The following is a 21573-nucleotide window of genomic DNA, read 5'->3' as shown; positions in this document are numbered from 1 at the left end:
TGATGTTGAAGTGACGAAGATATGAAAATGTTATATGCATATTACATATTTTTAATAAAAAAGCTGTACATGCATATATGTATATAAACACATACTGTACATATATACAGTTATACAAACAGTACACACACATATATATAAAAATTAATTTGCCCATAGCCCATAATACAGGTATAATACAGGTATACTGGTCTTTTTCTTCATTGGCACAGGCCTGACACAATTATATTTAAACCCCTCCCTCTTTGAGATCAGTGCCTTCATTAAATGGCGCATCTGCAAAAAACACACACAAAAAGGTGGTAAAAAGGTTCAGACAAAACCCAACCATGGTGCAGAGAAATTGCAGGCCGAAGAAAAAGACCCGTCAGTTAGAATGGGTCCAGGATGACCAACAGTCGATGTTCCTACCAAATAAGGCCTTGATTTTCCGCCCTGCCCCCCCCTCAGATAGCCTGAGTCCACTACTGGTATTGCTAGATTTAATCCTCAATTCGAAGGAGGATTTGTTTTTGTTTTTTTAAATATGTCAATCAACAGAAACAATAGAAAACATAAAAGGGCCAATTCATTTTTCATCTGCGGTCTCAGCTCCGCGTTTCCCTCTGGATTATCTCCAGATCAGGGCAGTGTTGGTACTGTGGTTCAGGCGGCTCCACCCAGGTGGATTGTGGGAGTCTGTTAAGGCTGCCGTTAGGAAAGGTGATGACTGCAGTGTCGCTGAAGACGTCGATCAGATGGGATGGACAAGTCAGCGGCCTCTCCTCACACACGGACACAGCCTGAGTAATGTAGCTGTAGTCCCGCTGGAACTCCCTCTCGATGGTCCTGTTGGGAACGACAGACAGGAAACGTCACCTTCGCCTCTCCGCCAACTGCTACCACATCATCCCGGTACCAACCTGTCCATGATGCCACTGAAGCTGTTTCCAATGATGATCATGAGAGGAAGACATCGTGTGCTCCAATTCTTCCACAGCAGATTGTTGTACAAGGCTTTCCCGCAGTGCATCAGGTAAAAGAGTGTGGGCTTCGTTGCCAGACGCTTCCCCTCCTGCACAATGGTGAGACAGGATGTTGTTGTTCTGATTTCCTCACTTCTGGGCAGCCGGTGAGCTATTAAATACCAACTTGCTTCAAATAAGTATTTGTTTCTTTAATAATTGCATTGCACTAGGTACTTTTTTTTATATCTTCTTACTATTTATCACTCGTCTGACAGGTTAAAAAAACAAACACTAGTGTCCAAACTGACCTCATTTTCTGTGAGTACATCCAGACCCAGCTCTCTCAGAACATCCCTCTCTCCACACGAGAAGACGGGGTCATAAACAGAGCAGTTCCTCAGAGGAATCTAAAGGCAGAGGAGCAGTGACACACAGCTGATCATAAACAGGGTTTCATGTGGGATTGTTTGTCATCTCACTGGGTGAACACACCGTACCTGTCCCGCATCCAGCAGCAGCAGCAACATGGCGAGCTGGAAGCGAGCTGAGACACAGGAGGAGAAGGAGCCGAGGCCGAAACACACGCACTCCAGCTGTGGACATAGTCCGCCATCTTTTCTGCCTCCTGGGTGGTCGCTGGGACCATCGGCGTCCCCGTTCTCTGGAGGTTTTGAGAGAGCCGCCGACCCTGCCAGCAGCAGCTGCTCTGAAGACAGCAGTCCCAAACGTGTCACTCAACTGGCACAGAACGTATTTCACAGCCAAAATAAATAAATATCCAGCTTACCCACCTTTCCACTCTCGCCAAACCCCCTCGCATCTCAGCTCAGACCTACAGACGGAGACGCAGTTAATACAACGTATAGATACAGATACTGGGCTCTACGTGGCAAACGAGTCTGCTGCTTATATGAATTTAGACGTCTTACACTGTGTCTCTGATCCGTTTAACAGTTTTCCCGATGTCCAGCTGCTCGTGGCTGCATGTTGAATTTGAAGCCACCTGGAGTAATTTAGATTTCCGCGCTGCGCCCTTTCGCCGCCGGGCCACCTGCCACTCGTCCCCAGCGGCTGACATCTATGCTAATTCACCGGTACTTCTTGTACACATACGTGTAAAATGGTTAATTTTTTATTTTTATTAGCGCCGTTTTAATTTAAGTGCAGCCGCGAGTTTGAGGCAAGTGGGACTATTTTGAGTGTAACACGTGTGCTTTCGCTTCCGGTGTCATGCCGAACATTGTAGCTTCGTGTTTTATCAAGTTACCGCAAATTCGTGGTCAATAACGAACAATGTATAAATTCGACGTAGTGGTGCTGTCCGTCGCACGGAGATGAAGTATGTTAGTAACTGTGTTTAAAAAAAAAGATTCACTGTTTTTGAAGCGCTTGATGTAAAATGGCGACATCTGCTGGCCAAAGACTGTTTGTACTGCATTTGAAAGGATAGAGTCAACCAGAGAAGCAAAGTAAAAGGCAGGGACCTCAGTGGAGGGTGGTATTCAAATTTCTAGCGCTCACAGGACTTGTTAGGGGAATTCAGTTTAGTGTAATAAGGCTACTCTGACCAGCACTCCAGTCCAGAAGGTGGCGGTAATGTACCTCCAAGTTGTTCACCAACTGCCACAAAAACGGAAGAAGAAGACGCAGCTGGGCAGTGGATACTTCGGGGTACAAAGTTTGGTGTAACACCGGAAGTTCGTTGACAAACGGAAGTGCTAGTGTTTTCGTGTGTAAAACGAATACACTTGCTAGATTATCTTTCATTACTGCTTCAGATGAATTCATGAACCTCTAATTTCTGCAAGGAGGCAACGAAATTTCCAGGTGAGTTATAGAAAACAGCCCCCTAAACACGCAAGCTGGTAAATCGGGCGGTTTACATTAGCTAACATTAGCTTTAGCTAGTTACGTTAAGTGCTGTATTAGCTTGTCGTCACGTTGTTTTTCTTCACAGGGGTTGATCTGTGTAGTTTCATGTAAGTTATATAATTCGTAATAATACGTAATAATAACGAAGAGTATGTTAATTTTGCCGTACATTATTATTTAAGGTTATTATATTTTGCGTTGTATTTAATTACTTTCTAACGCCAGACTTCTTTGGCAATCATCAGCAGAATGAGACTACTCTGTTATTATCATATTATAATCAATATTTGTACATTACTCTAACCGTACTTTGTATATTGTGATATCCAGAGATGTCGATGTCCCATCTGTATGGGAGGAGAGAAGAGGATGACGGCGTTGAGGTGGAGAGTTTTGAGGTGACAGAGTGGGACCTGGCCAATGAGTTCAACCCAGACCGCCGAAGACACAGGCAGACCAAGGACCAGGCCACCTATGGGATTTGGGCTGACAGGGACTCGGACGAGGATGAGAGGCCGAGCTTTGGAGGCAAAAAGTAAGTGTTTATTTGTGTGTCTGCTCCAATGCTCCTGTTGTGTTACCTTGACCTGCAGCCGACCACAATCCCAACCAGATCTGCTACTCTATGCCAACTATAACTCACCAAATCTAACAGGAGGAAAATGCTATTCAAACAGACTTCAATATAAGGGCTGATCTTAGTCATCCCAACATAAACGGTCTACTTAAACACTACAACAAAGTGAGTCAACGATTTTCTGTTTTTTCTCTATAGATCTAAAGACTACACCGCTCCAGTGAACTTTGTGAGTGGTGGTCTGCGTAAGCCTGCAGCTGAGGAGAAACAGCCAAAAGTAGAAGGAGGCTCTGATGACTCTGAAGATGATGGTCCTGCAGCACCTCCCCCTCCCCGCAGCACTGCACCTAAAAAACTCCAGATGGTAAAACTTATTTTGTGTGTATAGTCATTATGCATTGTGTTATTTGTCAAAAACTATATATAAATGCCTATATACTTCTTTTTTCTTTTCTTCTGCTAGACTAATTTCAGGGGAAACCAGTCCCAGAGGTTTGCAGGTGGCATACAGTCTGGTAAAGGCATCGGTAACTGGGAGAAGCACACAAAGGGAATCGGACAGAAACTTCTGCAGAAAATGGGTTACCAACCAGGCAAAGGCCTGGGCAAGAATGCTCAAGGTGGGTAGGCCTCAGGAGGCTGTGTTAAGTAGATATGTAGTAATAGTGTGTGTTTAACAAGAGTGACAGTATAGTTGATATTCTCTGACCTTTATCCTCTCATTACTTCAGGTATTATAAACCCCATTGAGGCAAAGCTTCGTAAAGGCAAGGGAGCAGTGGGTGCTTATGGCAATGAGCGAACCCAGCAGAGTCTCCAGGATTTCCCCGTGGTTGACTCGGAGGAAGAGGAGGAAAAGGTAGAGTGTTGTCAAAAGTTTTTGCCTCTTGTTTTGGCAGCTTCACCCACTATCTATATATCAGATTATATAGCATAAGTGATATTGTCGAGTCATTCAACATTACTCTCGATGTCGATGTCTGTGTAGGAGTTTCAGAAGGAGCTGGGCCAGTGGCGTAAGGATCCTTCAGGTTCGGCAGGAAAGAAGAAACCCAAGTACTCCTATAGAACTGTGGACGAGCTGAAGGCTAAAGGCAAGCTTGTAGGGCGCAGTACAGTGGCATCCGCTGGGGAGTTGGCACAGGTCAAGGTATGTACAAGACGTGCATTAAAACTATTTTTTATTTGTGTCACATAATTGTTATCAGGGCACTATTGAATTAGGCTATTATGTTGTAATATGCACCAGGAGCTTAACATTGATTGTAATTTTACACTCAGTACAAGCCTGTGTGGATGACATTATAAAAAGAATGTTAGCAAATGGTCAGCTGCCATTTTTGTCTCTGAATTGTATTAACCCCATATCTGTTCCCATCTCTAGGTAATCGATATGACTGGAAGAGAACAAAAGGTATATTACAGTTACAGTCAGATGACCAACAAGCACAGTGTTCCAGATGAAGGTCCACCAAGCTTGTCCACTCAGGATCAGAAGGGATCCGGCTTTGCTGTCCCTGAACTAGAACATAACCTGCAACTACTGATTGACCTTACAGAACAGGACATATTACAGGTATGCAGGAACCATAAATATCTGCCAAATATATACAGCTATACTTATACTACATACAACTTCTTCTTCTTTCACATAATGACATGCTTTCCCTTTTGCTATCTCATTGTCCACCTCCTGTAGTCTGCCAGACGTCTGCAACATGAAAAAGACGTAGTCGTGTCTCTGAGCCACGAGTCACGAGCACTGCAGAGCAGACTGGATGCAGAGCAAGATACCATCCAGAAAATGGAGGCCGTTCTGGCATTGGTGGAGCGTTTTCCTTCTGAAGAGACGCCACCTGGAGAGGGACCCACTCTGCAGGTGCATATACTGTGAACATACAGATGAACTGCCTTTTTTCTTGATATGTTATCACGAGCGTATATGTGATTGTTTTGGTGCCTGCGTTCTCTTTTATCAGGAGTGTGCCCAGATCTTTGAGACTTTACAAACAGAGTATTATGAAGAATACAAGACAATGGGATTGGCAGACCTTGCTGTAGCTGTTGTTCAGCCGTTACTCAAAGAGAAACTTCGTTCCTGGGACCCTCTGAAGGTATGCTCTTGCATTTATCTTATTTTGGGATAACTAAATACTTAAAACTGTAATACGTTACCACTCAGGCTGTTCTCTGATTATTTTAGGACAGCTCTTATTGTCTGGAAGACGTCGGTCAGTGGAGAGCAATCCTTGAATCTAGAGAGCTTCATAGCAGTGCCCCAGATTCAAACATGGACCCTTACCACAGGTCATTTAACACACAAAATAAGCTGTGCTCACATGTTTATTTCATTAATTAAACTGACTAGGTGTTGCAGCCTGTTTTTGATGACATGTTTATGACGCGCGTCCTGTCTTTGTTGGTCCAGACTGTTGTGGGAAGTGTTGATTCCAGTGATGCGGCCCTGCGTGTCAGCCTGGCAGCCTCGTATAGTATTGCCGATGGTTGACTGCGTGGAAGTGTGGGCTCCTCTTCTCCCCGTGTGGATCCTGGAATATATGATGGAGCAGCTGATCTTACCCCGGCTACAGCGAGAGGCAAGACACATCTCCACTGAAAGACTCCCTTACTTACAGAAACTCCTACTACACTCCAAACTGTTTTTATTCATTCTCTTTCCTGATTGATAGGTGGATAATTGGAACCCTTTAACTGACACGGTGCCCATCCACTCCTGGATCCATCCTTGGTTGCCCCTGCTCCAATCACGTCTAGAGCCTCTTTACCCACCAATCAGGAGCAAGCTATCCAATGCCTTGCAGCGATGGCATCCCAGTGACACTTCGGCCCGCCTCATCCTGCAGCCGTGGAAGGATGTTTTCACACCAGGTGCATGGGAGGCCTTCATGGTGAAGAATATCATCCCAAAACTTGGTATGTCTTTATCTGTGACAGCCTAAAGTATGCCATAGCGATGGAAGAAAGTGTATTTTCCTTGCATCTCCCTCCTTGTCCCTCGGGCTTCTCATGTTCATGTGTTCTGTGTCCCTCAGCTCTGTGTCTGGAAGAGCTAGTTATCAACCCTCACCAGCAGCAGATGGAGCCATTTAACTGGGTGATGGACTGGGAGGGCATGTTGTCCCCCTCCAGCCTTGTGTCCCTGCTGGACAAAAACTTCTTTACAAAGTGGTTACAGGTCAGTGAATATACTTACACATAACAGAAATTAATTAAGATGAACTTTTTACGTATATTTTTTTTACTTTATTGTGTGTGTTTGTGTTTCGGTGAGTATAGGTCCTGTGTTCTTGGTTGAGCAACAGTCCTAACTATGAGGAGATCACGAAATGGTATCTGGGCTGGAAAAGCATGTTTAGTGACGGCTTGTTGTCACAACCGCTCATCAAAGAGAAATTCAACGAGGCTTTGGACATCATGAACCGTGCAGTGTCTTCAGGCATGGGTTGGTATTACACACGCTCTCAGAGAATAAACATATGAAACCTATAGAACAGAATTCCTTTTATAAAATTAGGATAATTCTGTGTTTCCCATGCTACAACAAAACATATTACAACAATCCATTCTTTTTCATATCCACAGGTGGATATATGCAACCTGGTGCAAGAGAGAATATCGCATATCTTACACAGACAGAGAGACGGAAGGACTTCCAGTATGAAGCGATGCAGGAGCGCAGAGATGCCGAGAGTGTGGCTCACAGAGGCGTCAGTGCTGGTGTGCCAACCAACTTTAAGGATCTTATCCAGACTAAGGCAGAGGAGAACAACATCGTCTTCATGCCCTTAGTGGCCAAACGCCACGAGGGCAAACAGCTGTACACCTTTGGGCGCATTGTCATCTACATAGACAGAGGGGTTGTGTTTGTGCAAGGAGAGAAGACTTGGGTGCCCACATCTTTGCAGAGTCTGATTGACATGGCTAAGTGAGGGTGGACTTACTGATTCATCGGTCCGCTTAGTGTAAAAGAGAATAAGTAGAGTGAATGTTTGACTTTTATGTAACTTCACTATGCTGATCCTTGACATGTGTCTTTGTACATTCTTTTATGTGTCACTAGAACTGAATAAATATTTTTTGGATGTATCTGGCTGATTTTGTTGCTTTAATCAGATATGAAATGTTCACTTCCTTATACAGTATAGAATGTAGTACATAAAGGTATATATGATATTACTACCTACACGACTTTCATTTTTAAATGATTAAAGTATTGCTACATTTACTGAATTGTATATATTTTCGCCATTGTTTTCTGAAGGATGATTAAAATAATACATTTTTGTGTAGCGCGATATTTTTGACCTGTAGGTGGCAGTGTAGCAACCGGCTGCTCCTCCGGCTTTCCGCTCTGGTGTTTTTTGGCACAGTAGGGCTTCCGTTCATCTCCGGTGCTTTGCGGTTGCTTGTAAAACAAAGTGCCCTGTGCTTGTGTGTGCATTTGTGTACGATCTAAGGATACCAGCCGTATATTTGCACCACTGAGGTATGTATACATTAAAAGCTATCACATGAAACGTACAACATATTGACAGTTTTGATTGGAAACCTGCCTGTACGGGCCGACAAGCTAACGGACGTTAGCAAGTAAGCTAGTCAACCATCGCAGAGCTACAATGCTAACATTAGCTAGCATGCTACTGGATAAATATTGCACGTATCTAGCGTTACTCTAACTAAAGGCGTATCTTCGTTTCTTTGTTTGTGGTATATATCATATACTTATTCCCCTCTTGATCCAGCCAGCCATGTCGGACGCCCAGAAGAAGCGAAAGACCAAGGTTCTCCGCAGTGAAGGAGGAACCCCAGAGATGAAGCGAGGTCGCGGAGAGGGGGAACAGCAGGTAGTACACCGCCGGGAGGGACCGGTGGAGGGGAACGGAGGGGCAGCAATATGCCGCAGTGTGTAAGGAGACCCCCAACTGATGAACTAGTGTCAAAGTCCTCTGTCGGCTACATACAAACTGCTCAAGACTCGAGTTAAATCGTTCATGTAAATATGAAGGATTTAGGTTCTCATGTGATTGGGGAAAAAAGAAAAACTTGTTTGCATTTACACTTCCACTCAGTTTGGGCTCGCCTTCCACTACGCATGTTTGCATTGTTGCTTTTTATTGATAGAACTTCCTTTACAAAGAAACCATAACATTTTATGCAGATTGAAATAGTTCCACAGTCGGGTTTAGAATCCAGGACCAGACTTCAGTCTCTCGCCACTTCTTTGACCACAAGTCTGAATCCTAAGTCTGAATCCTTCCTAGACGTGTAATGGATTCTTACGCAGGAAGAAGAGTCGGGTCAAGTTAAAGCACGACCAACAGTGGTGTGATATATTGTATATATTGATGTGGCTTTTAAAATCTTCCAGGATGTACGTGTGTATAGTGAGGAGGTGGAGCTGGATGGCAGGGACCCTGAGCAGGACTTCCTGCAGTACAAAGAGTCATGTGAGAGTTTGGCCACACTCATGAGTGAGATCCAGGAGCTGAAAACCAATGGAGCCAAGGATGGGGTAAGAGTTTTTGTCAGTAATAATATAGTCACATCGCAGGCTGGTTAAACTCATCATGGCTATGTGCTGGCTTATACTTTCCTCCACAGCTGAAACTATACATACATTTTGTGGTATTGGTAAATCTAATAGGTCACAACATTGTATATATGATACCAGAGAAAGTTGATTCTGTCCCTCCACCACAATGATGACGTCTAACTGGTTGTGTCTGTTTTCAGTGTCCTGAGGTCGAGCAGAAACGTATACAGAGCTGCATTCACTTCATGAATCTGAAAAAACTCAATCGTCTGGCTCATATGCGACTAAAGAAAGGCAGAGACCAGACACACGAGGTAACTCCCAAACAACTCTCAACTGCTGTCCAACTTTCACGAGGCTTAAAAAGAAATACCAGCTTACATTAAGTTTGCTCGATTCCATTTATTTGCTGAAAAAGTGCTGCCTCAACTCCCTTTTGTGCTGATGAGGAAAAGCAAGTTTAACACCAATAACTTCATTTCTACTTTGTAGGGTTTGTGTTTTGTTGAGAGTTCATTGATACATTTTTTCAGATACTGTTTATTGTTCCTTGTTCTAATTGAGTCCTGGTTTAAATTATTTGCATATTGTCTGGCATGTATTTATTTCTAGGTTCACCTGGATTGTGTTTGCAAACTAACCGAGCCCACCTTTTTTCCCTTCAGGCAAAGCAGAAAGTGGATGGACTGCACCTTCAGTTGCAGAACCTGCTGTATGAAGTTATGCATCTTCAAAAGGAGATCAGCAAGTGTCTGGAGTTCAAGTTAGTGCAAAATCTAACATTCAGCTACAACAGCTTTTACTTTGAATATAGTTGAAGCAAAGCAAAAGGAGCACCCTTGAACATTTACAGATGTTATCCATAATTGGTAGTTAACATACCTTTCCTTGATCCAGGTCTAAGCATGAAGAAATCGATTTGGTGTCTGAGGAGGAGTTTTACCAGGAGGCGCCACAGGAAATATCCAGGCCTCACCTCACAAAAAATGATTCCCACCAACTCACACTGGCACGACTGGACTGGGAGCTCGAACAGAGGAAGAGGTATGAAAACTCGCACGCAGCGTAGTGCATTTGTAACCTGCTGTGATTTTGATTTATTTGTTATTTCTGAGGAGCAAAGAGCAGCGGTGAAAAGTTTGTGCTTGGATACAGGTTGGCAGAGAAATATAAGGAATCACAGGCCTCAAAGGAGAAGAACCATAAGAGCATTGAGGTGAAGAAGGAACATCTGACAAGCTTGCAGCCAGGACTCAATGCCATCATGCAGGTATAAGAACCATTGCCATATTGTTTGTATATCCCTCTATCACACTACGATTTTGTTCCAGTCACAGCAGCTCGGAGCATTGAAAATATGTAATTAATTTATTACTTATGATATTGATTGTTTATGAATGAAAATGCTCTCTTTTCCTCCCCAGGCCTCTCTCCCAGTGCAGGAGTACTTGGCCATGCCTTTTGAACAGGCTCAGATACAGACAGAGGTTGCCCGCCACCTGCCTCCACCCCTCTATGTCCTGTTTGTTCAAGCCAATGCCTATGGACAGGCCTGTGGTAAGCTATCATTACAGGAGCAATATCTTATGTTTCAAGACAAAAAAATTCTTTATGGAATGTAAGCCCTGATTATTATGATTTATTTTTGTTTTCATGTCAGACAAGAACCTGGTTGTCTCCATCAGTGGTGATGTGGATGAGGCCAAGGCCCTTTCCAAACCTCCAGAAGATTCACAGGGTACGATTTCTACTTAACATGCCTGCCTCACACATACTGCATGTGCACATATGACACAAACACTTGACTCTGTTATACTCTGTTAATTAATATTTCAAGATGTTGTATTTGTGAGAGATGCATCACCAGAAAACAACAACATAATAGTTTGTTTCCTGGTTTCATCCAGATGATGAGAGTGATTCGGATGCAGAGGAGGAGCAGGAAAAAACGGTGAGACTCAGGCTTTACGCCCAACACACACTATCATCCTCAGGTCGGCGAGTTCAATGAATTCTTAATATGCCCGTCTTTGCGACGGACACACAAGATGCCCCTGCTGTTGCACGCTGTGGTTTGGGGAGTGGCCGCTATCGATCGCTTCCTGCATCCGGACGAATGCTAACAGGGGGATTGTGAGAAATATTTACCAAGAATGGCTAGTTGACTGTAATCTGAGCCCACCTCAGTTATGCACACTCAGCAGTGAACCAGTGCTGTCTGTTGGGATTCTCTCGTGAAGTATTTTCAGAGTTATTGGAACATAACACGCCATCAAAACCATACAGAAATATAAGAGTGTAAATGGCAAATAAATGGTATAAATTATAGAACAGAACATCTTCATCTGAAACAACCTTCCAGCCTTTCCTTTGCACTGCTGCCTCTTCATTTTATCTTTAATAGTCGAAGTGAATATCAGGTTTCTCCTGGAAGCAGCTGGAATTTGATGCCAATTGTTTTTCAATGCCTTATGATGTTTGTCAAACATGCACTTTGCTTTCTTGCTTTCCATCTCATGTTTCTATTGCTTTTTATTGACAGAAGAGGAGGCGGCCAACTACAGGTGGCCAGCTGGATGACAAAAGACGAGAGATGCTGAGAAGGCACCCTCTCTCCCTCTGCTTAGACATCAAGTGTAAAGGTAATGAGCTCAATTTTGCACCAAATATGTCTGTGCGTTCCCCGTCTTTATGCAGCACGCTTTAGCCCAAGTACTCGCAAGTCATCTGTAATGTGTCTGCAGCGATGCTGTGTGTTGTGGTAAGTCTATACCTACCAGATAGTAAGTTAAATAAAGTAAGACATCATAGCAGACTGGATCTGCTATGATGTCATGACACCGTTTGACCCTTGTGTTCCCTCTGCTGGCAGTAAAAGGAATAGTGACAGTTTCTAGGGAGATCTGCATTGCAGGCGTAACTCTACCTCAAGGGGAGGAGGGAGAGAGGGTGAGGGAGACACTTGCAGCATTGTGGGTCTGCAGCACCTTACATGCTGTAAGCATATTTTCCTCATTGCCAGGTTTTTTCTCTAAATTCTGTTTGTGTTTCTAGCGCCTTCCCTCTCCCCGCTGTCTTCACCGCTGCCATCTGCAGCAGTGATTTCACTGCAGCAAAAGCAAAAAGTGAGCGGTGTGGGTGTCAGTGAGTGACGGGAATGTCACTGTGACTGCGGAGAGTGGAGCATGAAAGATGGCCATCAGCATAGTGTGTATCCCCTGGGTGCTTCTAGCTGCTGTCATGACCACACCCTGGTGTTCTTTCCTTAAGCCTGGCTGCAGTATAAAGAAAAGCCCAGGGGGACGTTCACTGCGAGGATTAATGAAAAGAGGGCTGGAGGAGAGTAGTGAGCTTGTAATGGATTAGTTAATCACTATGTGTTGTATTCTTCATGTCTCCACAGATGGCAGCATCCTCCATCTGTTCTTCTACTACCTGATGAATCTCAACATAATGACAGTCAAAACCAAGGTTGCCACCAACACAGACCTCAACACAGCCATCAGTGCAGGGTGTGTGTGTATTATGTCTATTGTCTGTGCATTTGTATGGATCTACAGGTACAAATAAAGTAAACTGACCCAGTGTCTGTGAAAGGAAAGTCCAACCATACCTTCTTTTGCAGGGACCTGCTGAAATCAGACACCGTCCTCAGCTGTCTCCAAACCAACGACCAGGGACGAGAAACGCCTAATCCAGCTAATCGCTACCAGTTTGACAAAGTAGGGTAAGGATGTCAAGTAATTAGAGGAAATGAGAAGATATGTAGCGACTCACACTATTGACTTTAAAGAGATTCCAGCAGAATTAACCCCTTATTTCCCTTTAGGATTGTTACCTTTGCTGATTATGTGGAGGAGCTGGGCCATCCCTACATGTGGGTTCAGAGACTAGGGGGACTACATTTTCCCAAAGAACCTTCCGAGGTGTGTGCCTCAAATCAAGTGTTACCCCAGTTTGAGCAGAGTTTCTGGTGTTAAAGTCTCATCGTGTTTGTATATGTTGATGTTTTTCCAGGGTGTGCGTGTGGGCAGTTCTCTGAGTGCCAGCCACATGGAGAGCACCATGAAGCTGCTGAGGGGACGACTCCAGTCCCGCTTGGATTTGCACAAACAGTTCGCCTCTTTAGGTACATTAAATGTATATATGACCACACGTCAAGTCAGCCTGAAGAAGACATGGGAAAGTTTGACTGAGATTGTTTGTGCTCCTGTCCTTAGAGCACAGCATCATCCCGGTCTCCGCTGAGTGTCAGCACCTCTTTCCTGCCAAGATCATCTCGCATTTGGCTCGCTGGACCACAGTTTCTCAACAGGAGTACATGGTATACACACATCTATATTTTTACATACACACATATGTACACATATTTACTACTTGCTGTTTTAGTCAAACCGTGTGCAGCACGTGTCTCATATGTCTCTTTCTTGGTAGGATCTGCCATATACTCGCCATGTGACTGATGCTGGGCTGGCAAAGGAGACTGATCTGTACTTCATGGCTGTGGTGGAAAGGGGCACAGGTAAAATACTAGCAATTATGATGGAATTTGCCAATATTGATAACTCGATTTTAATTTGTGTCTTATAACCCACCCGCCTTGATCTTTTTCTTCTCCAGCTCGTCTCAACGTCGCTGTGGTGCTGAATCCACGTTACCCAGAGATCTCTCCTCTTTTCTCCCTCTCCCTCAGCTGGAAGGGAGAGCGCAGTGGACGCACGGATGACAACCTTCGAGTATGAGCCTATATTGATCACTTATGTTCCATAAGCTTGTTCTCTGTTGTTGCACAAGCTCATTTTACATCAAGATATTTCAGGCTCGAACTGACTCATCTTTTCCTTTTAAGGCCATGGAGAGCGAGGTCAACGTGTTCAAAAATGAACTGCAGGGGCCACGTCCTGGACACCAGCTCCTGACCAATCAGTTTTCCCGCCTGTGTGTCTGCCTGGATGTGTATTTGGAGACTGAAGGACAAGACGACAGCGTGGAGGGACCACGAGAGTTTCCCAGAGAGAAGATGTGCCTGCGCACTGTCCGGTACAGTCACAAGAAGCTATTAGTAGACATAATGTGTGCATTTCATATTTTAATGGATTAACAGCATCTCTAACATGTCATTCTCTTTCTCAGGGGTCCAAATCGTCTCAAGCCATTCAAGTACAACCACCCTCAGGGCTTCTTCAGTCACCGCTAGATTCGTCCACATGATTTTTCCACTTCTCTACGTGACAACTCTTTGACACGCAAAGCTTCCCTTTTGATGTCCTGACTTTTTACAGACCTGTTTGAAAATAAAAAAAATCCCATTTTATTTTCTTGAATGAGTCTGTATCTCGTCTATTTAAGGCTCGGTTGCATCCGTGCTTTGTTGTGCACTTCAGATGTCTCGGTTTTATCCCTCTCCACCCTCACCTCTTTGTGCTGCTCTATTTATAGGCGTTGTCTGCACTAGCTGATTGTTATGCCGTTGTGGTTCGGTGCCACAGCGAGCTGAGTCATTTCCCCGGAGGATTACGTCCATGGAATATATTTGGTATATATTCTAGTCAACTGTTAAATGTGACCTTTCATTTATCAACCTTAATGGATGAAAAACATCTTGTTATTCAGGATACTGATACCAATTCTATAAAGAATTACTCTTTTGATGATTTGCTAGCAGCAGCCCACTGAAGTGTAAGACAAGAATACCAGTCCCTCTTCCTTTTCCCCTTGTACATTAAGAATGCAAATCCAGGAGGATTTAACTGAAAGCAGACATTAATGCCTCATAGATTTATGGAGTTGGAAGGGGAAGACGAGGCTGCTGGTGATGAGGATTTTCTATAGGGAAGAAAAGAGTACTGCAAAAATACCACATTAAATCTACATCTATGAAAGGGGGACAGTGTTTTTGGTTTATGGGAGAAAAAAACTATCAGTATAGTGCACACACAGTGAAACCAGATAGCGACTTGGCTCTACAATATTACTCCAAAATATAAAGCCATCTATTGGATGCAAAGAGAAGGGAAGGGAAGCTCTGAAATCCTGTCAGTGGAGAAATCCTCCCAATGTCAGCCAAATCGTGTCCAATGTCAGAAATGTATCCCAAAAGTGATGAAAGGCTTTTGGAACCAGCTACTTACTGCACTCAGCAGTGAATCCTATTAAAAATAGAGCTACACTTCTTCTGTAAGTCTTGACCAAAGATCATTTATATCTCAATTATGTATGGTTTCCAAAGTGAAGACCTGTTCTGTATTAATCTTAAACCTCTTACATAACTTATGTTCACTGTGTGGTTACTATGAATCACTAGTAATGGATTATAGCACACTGCTTCAGTGTGTGAACTTTCCTTTATTGCAGCGAGGCAGAGCTGGAAATAAGAGGCAAAAACTGATTTTGTTCTGTGCGAGCAAGCAGCACCGCTCCTGATTAATACATGAGCGTGGGGAAGTGAGGAAGGGTGCGGTGGCTGCTGTGGGTGGGTGAAGCTCCCCCTCTCCTCAGCCGCAATGCAGTGCAGTTACTCACGGCGTTTACCTTTCAGGCCTCACACCTTGCCTGATTGCTCATTACACTCCTTCCGCCACATCCACACTCGAGGTGCTATTGTTGATTTTTTCTTTCTTCAGAAGTAAACCAATGAAGAAATACACCCAAAGCCTTTTTTTTGTTTGATTTTTCATCCTTTATTTATCGGTTTCATATTGCATATTCTCAGCAGTTTATACATAACACATAGTCATCATTGTCCTAGCATTGCAGACCAGAAGAGTGAGACACTGCAGTTCACCTGTCAGGAGAAGCCGCATTTAAGGTGCACAACAAGCAAAATTCTTTCGTACTGTATCTTAATATATCTGTAAATATAATATAGACATTTGTATCTCCTTAAATATACGTTTTTTTTATATTCAATATCTGTCACAATCTTTAGCGTAACATTGTTTTGACATCTCTACCCTTGAAGGCTTGTGTAGGTACAGCAGGCCCCTGCGGTCCCGTCAGCGGGATTCGGTTTAAATGCACTTGTTATTTATTAAGGGCAGTTGTCACATTCAAATAAAGAGTTTAGAGCATTCTGCATTCACTACAGTCATACATCAGAAGCATCAGGGGTGTGTAATGGCCATACTTATTGAGCAGGGGGTTATTTGCTACAGAAATCACTATTGCTTACATACCATCACCTGCTACATTAAAGCGCCAGTCTTAACAGCTGGGAGCATCCAGGAGAAATCCTGCTCTTTACTCGTCCTTCCTCCTCAGTTCTTTGGCATCTCCACCTCCTCCTCTCCACGTGCCTTGAATCATGGCTCATCAGTCTTACTTCTTAGCCTTCTCCTCCTTGCTTTCCTTTGACTCGGTGCCAGAAGATTTCTCTGCCTTCCCTGCCTCCTTCACCTCCTTATTCTCTTCTTTACTAGTCTCCTTTTTCGCCTCTGGTTTCTTCTCGTCTTTCTTGCTCTCGGTTTTCTCTGGTTCGGCTTTAGGTGCGGGCTTCTCCTCTGGCTTCTTCTCCTCCTTCTTGGCCTCAGGTTTCTCTGGCTCTGCTTTAGGTTCAGGCTTTGCCTCCGGCTCAGCCTTCTCAGATTTAGGAGCAGAGGGTTTCTCCTCCTTGGTGGGGGGAGCACTCTCTTTAGGCTCAGGCTTGGGGGCAGGTTTGTCCTCTGCGGGCTTGCTGGGAGCAGCCGGTTTAGGAGCGTCATCTGTCTTTGGCACTTCATCTGTCTTGCTGTCTTTCTTCGTATCAGGTTTGTCTGCCTTCTCTGGCTCTTTCTCCTTGGGCTCTTGCTTCTTCTCCTCCTTCACAGGTTGTTCTTTCTCCTTCTTTTCCTCTGTGATAGGCTGAGGCTTCTCCTCTTTTTTCTCCTCTTTAGGGCTGTCTTTGGCGGCTTCAGGCTTGGCCTTCTCTTTCTCTGGAGACTTTGGTTCGGGGGTCTTGGGACGAGGAGATTTAGACTCGGGGGATTTGCTGGGTGGGGATTTTGACACCGGTGACTTTGGTGCGGGGGACTTTGACTCATCTCCTGCAGGGGATTTGACTGCAGGTGACTTTGCAGGTGATTTGGGCATCGGGGATTTGGCTGCTGGTGATTTAGATTGAGGTGATTTTGGTGGAGATTTAGATTGAGGTGATTTTGGTGGAGATTTAGATTCTGGTGATTTAGGCTGAGGGGATGCAGCCTTTTCTGGAGATTTAGACTTCTCTTCTTCCTCACTTGCTTCCGTTTCCTTCTCCTCCTTATCTTCATCCTTCTCCTCCTCTTCCTTTTCTTCCTCCTTCTCTTCTTCTCCCTCTCCTTCCTCCTCATCTTCTCCTTCCTCAACTTCTTCCTCCTCTTCTTTGGTTTCCTCGCCTTCTTCTTCCTCTCCTTCCTTCTCTTCCTCCTCATCAGCCTCCTCTGTCACCTCTGTCACCTGGGTCTCATCGGTCTGTTCCTCCACAATGACTGTATCTGAGATCTCCTCTGCTTTCACTTTCAGGTGGGAGGAGATTCTGCTGTCCATGTAAGAGTAGGGAGCTCCTCCGGACACGAAGCGATTCTCCTCTCCCTCCAGTAACTTCCTGTGTTCAAGACAAAGACACACATTGTCATTGAAAATGTTATGACCGTTAAAAAGCCAAACAATTAATTATATGTAAACCCTGACCGACCTATAAGCAGCGATTTCAATATCCAACGCCATCTTCACATTCAGCAGCTCCTGATAGTCTTTCAGTTGGCTGGCCATCTCCCATTTGGTGGTTTTCAGCTCATTGTCCAGCTGGTTGATGGTCTCCTGCAAAAAGAGAACAAGTAGCCTTCCAGGTCAAATATTATGCAGATGGAATGAAAGGATGTGAAATGATTCTGTGGTTTTCCCCATGTGGGATAAGTGAGATGTGTATGTTTATTTCCTGCCTGTAGGGCATTGAGGTCATCGTGGTGTCTGTCTTCACTCTCCATACGCTGCCTCTCCAGTGACTCCTTGGTTCCCCGAAGAGTCTCCAGCTCGATGGTGCGGCTCTGGAGCTGACGACGGTATTCCATGATCTCCTCCTGGCTTCCACGAATCGAATCCTGGTTGGACCTCGCAGCATCAGACAGACGCTCCATGCGTACTGCAGAAATCACATACAAAAGGATGTGTAGAAATTTAGAAACCACATTTGTTGTGTCATAATGTTGACTAGCTTATATCCAAAAAACAATTTCAAGTGAACCTGGAGAAATTGAGAAATTCTGCATTCTTATTCAGTCCATATGCATGTCCCTGAGACATTTGTCCTCAGAGAGTCTCTAGTGGGAGCCTGATTAACCTTGGCAGTGCCCATCTGTCTGTCAGTAGCATGACTCAGCTCTCTCCCTCCTCCAAGCATGAATGAGCCACACTGCTGCAGTCAGCCGGACACCACAAAGGGGAAGGTCATTCTGTTTACACCTTTTTTTGATTATACCAAGTCAGCATGTAGTTGTGCAACAAGGGTCAAACTATGGATCATTAAGTTCTGTGTAATGCAATTCAGATAAAACCCCCTCTTGGCCTTTAAAGCTGTCGATTTTGCATCTGTACACCACAAAGGTCACGCTGTGAGCATCCAGTGTTGCATCTTCTTGCAGTATAGTCATGGAGAGGATTCTCACAGGGCTTCATCCATCATCTATCCATCATCCCTACATGTATAGCTGGTACATCCTTGGTGGACTCCCAGTCATCGCATCAGAAAGGATGATCGTTAGGGTGATGAAGCATTATCTGTCTGCTCTGCCTCCAGACAGTGACCTTGGCACAACTAATCTGCTTGTAGAGGTTCAGGGTAAGAGGCACAAAACAGTGAACATGGGGAGAACACACCCACTGTTACCGACAGGGAGAGTGCAAATGAACTGTGATTCGTTTGCACTCTCTTCTCTGTGTGTCATCTGGCTCCTGCAGTGCTAGTAAAAATGATCATTCTGCTGCAGCGATGCACCCATAGACTGGCGCACAGTTTAAACTGGATGTAACAATATTAAAATCTTGATATTTAAGCATTTTATACACATGATATCTGCCCTGCTTTACTTTATGTTACTTTTACTGTGTTTCGTTCAGTTTGATCTGGCCGGATCAGATTTAGAAGTCACGATGCACTATAGCTTCAGTGTTGACAGTCTCATATCAACAAGTATAATAGCATAACGCTGCAAGACGATGCACATTTATTTTAAATCACCTTATGCGTTATAACAGGGCTCTAATTAGGCTACAGGCTAATCCAAACGAGGGATGTGACTTCAGACTTCAGCACCACGGACAGAGAACACAAACTATGCAGCACAGTGAGCGCACGCACAACTTTCTCTGTGGTTTAAAAACGAAAAGATGTTCAACTTTATGATCCCAACTCACCTTTGAACCATTCCTCCGCGTGCGTTGAGCTCTTGGACGCGTGGCCGTCCAGCTGCGCGCGGATCTCTCGCAGTGCGCCCGTGACGTCCGCCTTGAGCGTATCCCGCACGTCGAAGCTCACCTGCGCGCCATGAATCTGCTCGAGGAGCTCCGCCACTTCTTCCTCGTGGTTCTTCTTCAGGAAAACGGCCTCCTCTTCCAGGGCGCGGAGCTTCTTATCCAGTTCCATCCGCGTCAGTCGGCACTCCTCAACGTACTTTTTCATGGCGCGCGCGGCAGCCTCGAACTCTTCCCGGTTTCGCGCCTCATCCTCCAGCCTGACCCGCAGGTGCTGGATGTCCTCTTCCAGGTGCTCGTGTTCCAGAGATGCGCGGGCCTTCTCACCGGTCAGCTGCTGCAGGAGACCCCTCAGGTCGCCCAGCTCTCGCTCGTAGTGCTCCCCGACCGAGGCGCGCCCGGCCTGGCTCTGCCGCAGTGCTGCCGCTTCAGCCTCCAGGTTGCGGTTGTGCATCTCCAGGTTGCGCACCTTGTCGATGTAGCCGGCGAACCGGTCGTTGAGAGTCTGCAGGATTTCCTTCTCGTTCCTCCTCGTCATGTCGCCGTTGAAGGTCTCCAAGCTGTCCGCGGAGGATGGCTGGCTGTAGGTGAGGCGGCGGCGCTGGGAGTGAAAGCCGCTGGAGGAGACGGAGGCAGGCCGAGCCTTGCGGTACGAGGTCGGGCCGAAGAGGTGGTGGTCTACCGAGAAACTCATGTTGGCTGCGCCGTATGAGAACTGACTGCAGCAGGAGCGGGAGCGCTGGGTTTATATAGGAGGGAGGGAAAACTCACTAGTCAGCACCAGGACGCACTATTTAAAGAGATATCTATTCTTCTTACTGCGCATAATATATTCACTCTAATCAGTGTAGCACCTTGTTGATGATGACTTGTGTTTTACTTAAGTTGTTAATGAGACATGTTTTTATCAAAGCAATAAAACTGAATATATTAGTTTTATATATATTTAAAAAAATCAAGCAATATTTACACTTTCTATATGAAGACATTTTGTGCATAAATACACTTAGTAAAGATGTTGCCAGTGTGTTAAATAATTAGGGCATGAGTCATTTTAGAGCCTATTAAGAATTACCAATTATTTATTTTGCGATGCTTTACACACATATTCCTATTTTGTGTATGCTGCGGTTAAAGTCTGATTAAACTGGTCGTGTGCAGTGTGTTCTGCTGATTCTCTCTGTAGCTGTAGTGCTGCAGTGTGAGTTTGCAGATCCACGCCAACCCCCTGGGACTCATCTCAAATGCTGGGCCATTGACAGACTCTCATTCTCCCTCGCTTACTACAAAAGAGGGTTTTTTGTTCTCCACTTATACTTTAAACATTATTTTGAATCTCTTTCTGCTTATTTTTGCTGAGATATTTTTGTAAATACTCTCCAGATGTGCACATGTGGTGGCAGGCCAAACATGACATGAGATCAGTGACATAAAAAAAAACAAAAACAGCAGCAGCATTATAGTGCATGCACCTGCAGGATGTGCACTGAGCTACGATGATACAGCACTAGCACAAAACCAAACTGAGCTGCCTCTGCTGACCTAAAGGGGTGTCTGCTCTGAGAAGGGGACCGTTTCTGAGGAGCTGTACAACAGCTATTGATTATTCAAACTCAGGGTGAGTGAGTTTACACTGCAAGCCTTTAAAGGAGCATGAATGGTTTAAATGCCTTTCCCTTGAGATGAACGTTGAACAAAAGATGGTTCAGCACATATTTCTCTGTATCAGCCATTCTTTGTCTCTGCGAACATGTGTGTTGTCGGTCCAATGACACCAAGGACTGTGTGACAACCAAGGCCTCCAACAATCATGTCTGTTTAAGTGCTTAAATCTTATTTTCCAATGTGAAACACATTCTGTTTAACCATTTTTCCCCCTCAAGCTATAGGATATGTTAAGAGTCTAAGTGTTTTACGCCACATCTCACATGTCGCAGAGGACAGAAATAACATGCATCACATCCCCTCCCTCCACCAGCTTCATGTTTAATACATGAGGATGTAGCAGAGTGGGCAGAATTCAGTTGTGATGTTATGAGGATCTTGCTTGCAATACAGCTCATGTTCCTCAACACCACGTTATTCGAACCAACAGTCAACAGCTGATGTATGCAGAAAAAAAGACTCACATTTTCTCATTCTGCATTAGAATATTACTGCTGGAGAAATATTACAAACTTCCACACATTTTAGGTTTG

The 21573-nt window shown here is 44.6% G+C and overlaps 4 protein-coding genes across 4 annotated transcripts; 2 read left to right on the top strand and 2 right to left on the bottom strand.

Annotated features, from left to right (window-relative positions):
* Positions 1-143: 143 nt before the first annotated feature.
* Positions 144-2142, bottom strand: srrd (SRR1 domain containing). Its single transcript, XM_084024689.1, has 6 exons — positions 1877-2142; positions 1739-1779; positions 1445-1653; positions 1256-1354; positions 903-1054; positions 144-828 (listed from the first exon to the last, which is right to left on the bottom strand). Exons 1-6 carry the CDS (start codon positions 2023-2025, stop codon positions 588-590), a joined length of 891 nt encoding a protein of 296 aa, XP_083880815.1. The 5' UTR covers positions 2026-2142; the 3' UTR covers positions 144-587.
* A 485-nt stretch (positions 2143-2627) lies between these two features.
* tfip11 (tuftelin interacting protein 11) lies at positions 2628-7503 on the top strand. Its single transcript, XM_084025639.1, has 15 exons — positions 2628-2774; positions 3150-3354; positions 3595-3760; positions 3860-4016; positions 4128-4255; positions 4385-4546; positions 4781-4972; positions 5096-5275; positions 5376-5510; positions 5600-5703; positions 5825-5993; positions 6087-6330; positions 6450-6592; positions 6694-6859; positions 7000-7503. Exons 2-15 carry the CDS (start codon positions 3152-3154, stop codon positions 7344-7346), a joined length of 2496 nt encoding a protein of 831 aa, XP_083881765.1. The 5' UTR covers positions 2628-2774; positions 3150-3151; the 3' UTR covers positions 7347-7503.
* A 285-nt stretch (positions 7504-7788) lies between these two features.
* On the top strand, positions 7789-14274 carry thoc5 (THO complex 5). Its single transcript, XM_084025840.1, has 20 exons — positions 7789-7903; positions 8160-8261; positions 8786-8929; positions 9151-9264; positions 9616-9713; positions 9848-9994; positions 10106-10220; positions 10375-10507; positions 10611-10688; positions 10858-10901; positions 11493-11592; positions 12354-12462; positions 12576-12677; positions 12780-12876; positions 12968-13079; positions 13171-13274; positions 13385-13472; positions 13571-13686; positions 13800-13990; positions 14084-14274. The coding sequence occupies exons 2-20, from the start codon at positions 8166-8168 to the stop codon at positions 14145-14147; spliced, it is 2052 nt and encodes a 683-aa protein (XP_083881966.1). The 5' UTR covers positions 7789-7903; positions 8160-8165; the 3' UTR covers positions 14148-14274.
* A 1331-nt stretch (positions 14275-15605) lies between these two features.
* Positions 15606-20112, bottom strand: LOC311023488 (neurofilament medium polypeptide-like). Its single transcript, XM_084025355.1, has 4 exons — positions 19319-20112; positions 17848-18047; positions 17601-17725; positions 15606-17510 (listed from the first exon to the last, which is right to left on the bottom strand). The coding sequence occupies exons 1-4, from the start codon at positions 20067-20069 to the stop codon at positions 16268-16270; spliced, it is 2319 nt and encodes a 772-aa protein (XP_083881481.1). The 5' UTR covers positions 20070-20112; the 3' UTR covers positions 15606-16267.
* Between the last annotated feature and the right edge of the window lie 1461 nt (positions 20113-21573).

This window comes from Eutrigla gurnardus (assembly GCF_963514095.1).
Source record: "Eutrigla gurnardus genome assembly, chromosome: 13".
Lineage (NCBI taxonomy): Eukaryota > Metazoa > Chordata > Actinopteri > Perciformes > Triglidae > Eutrigla > Eutrigla gurnardus.
Note: the sequence above shows the minus strand (reverse complement) of the source record. Positions and strands in the feature narration are given on the sequence as shown.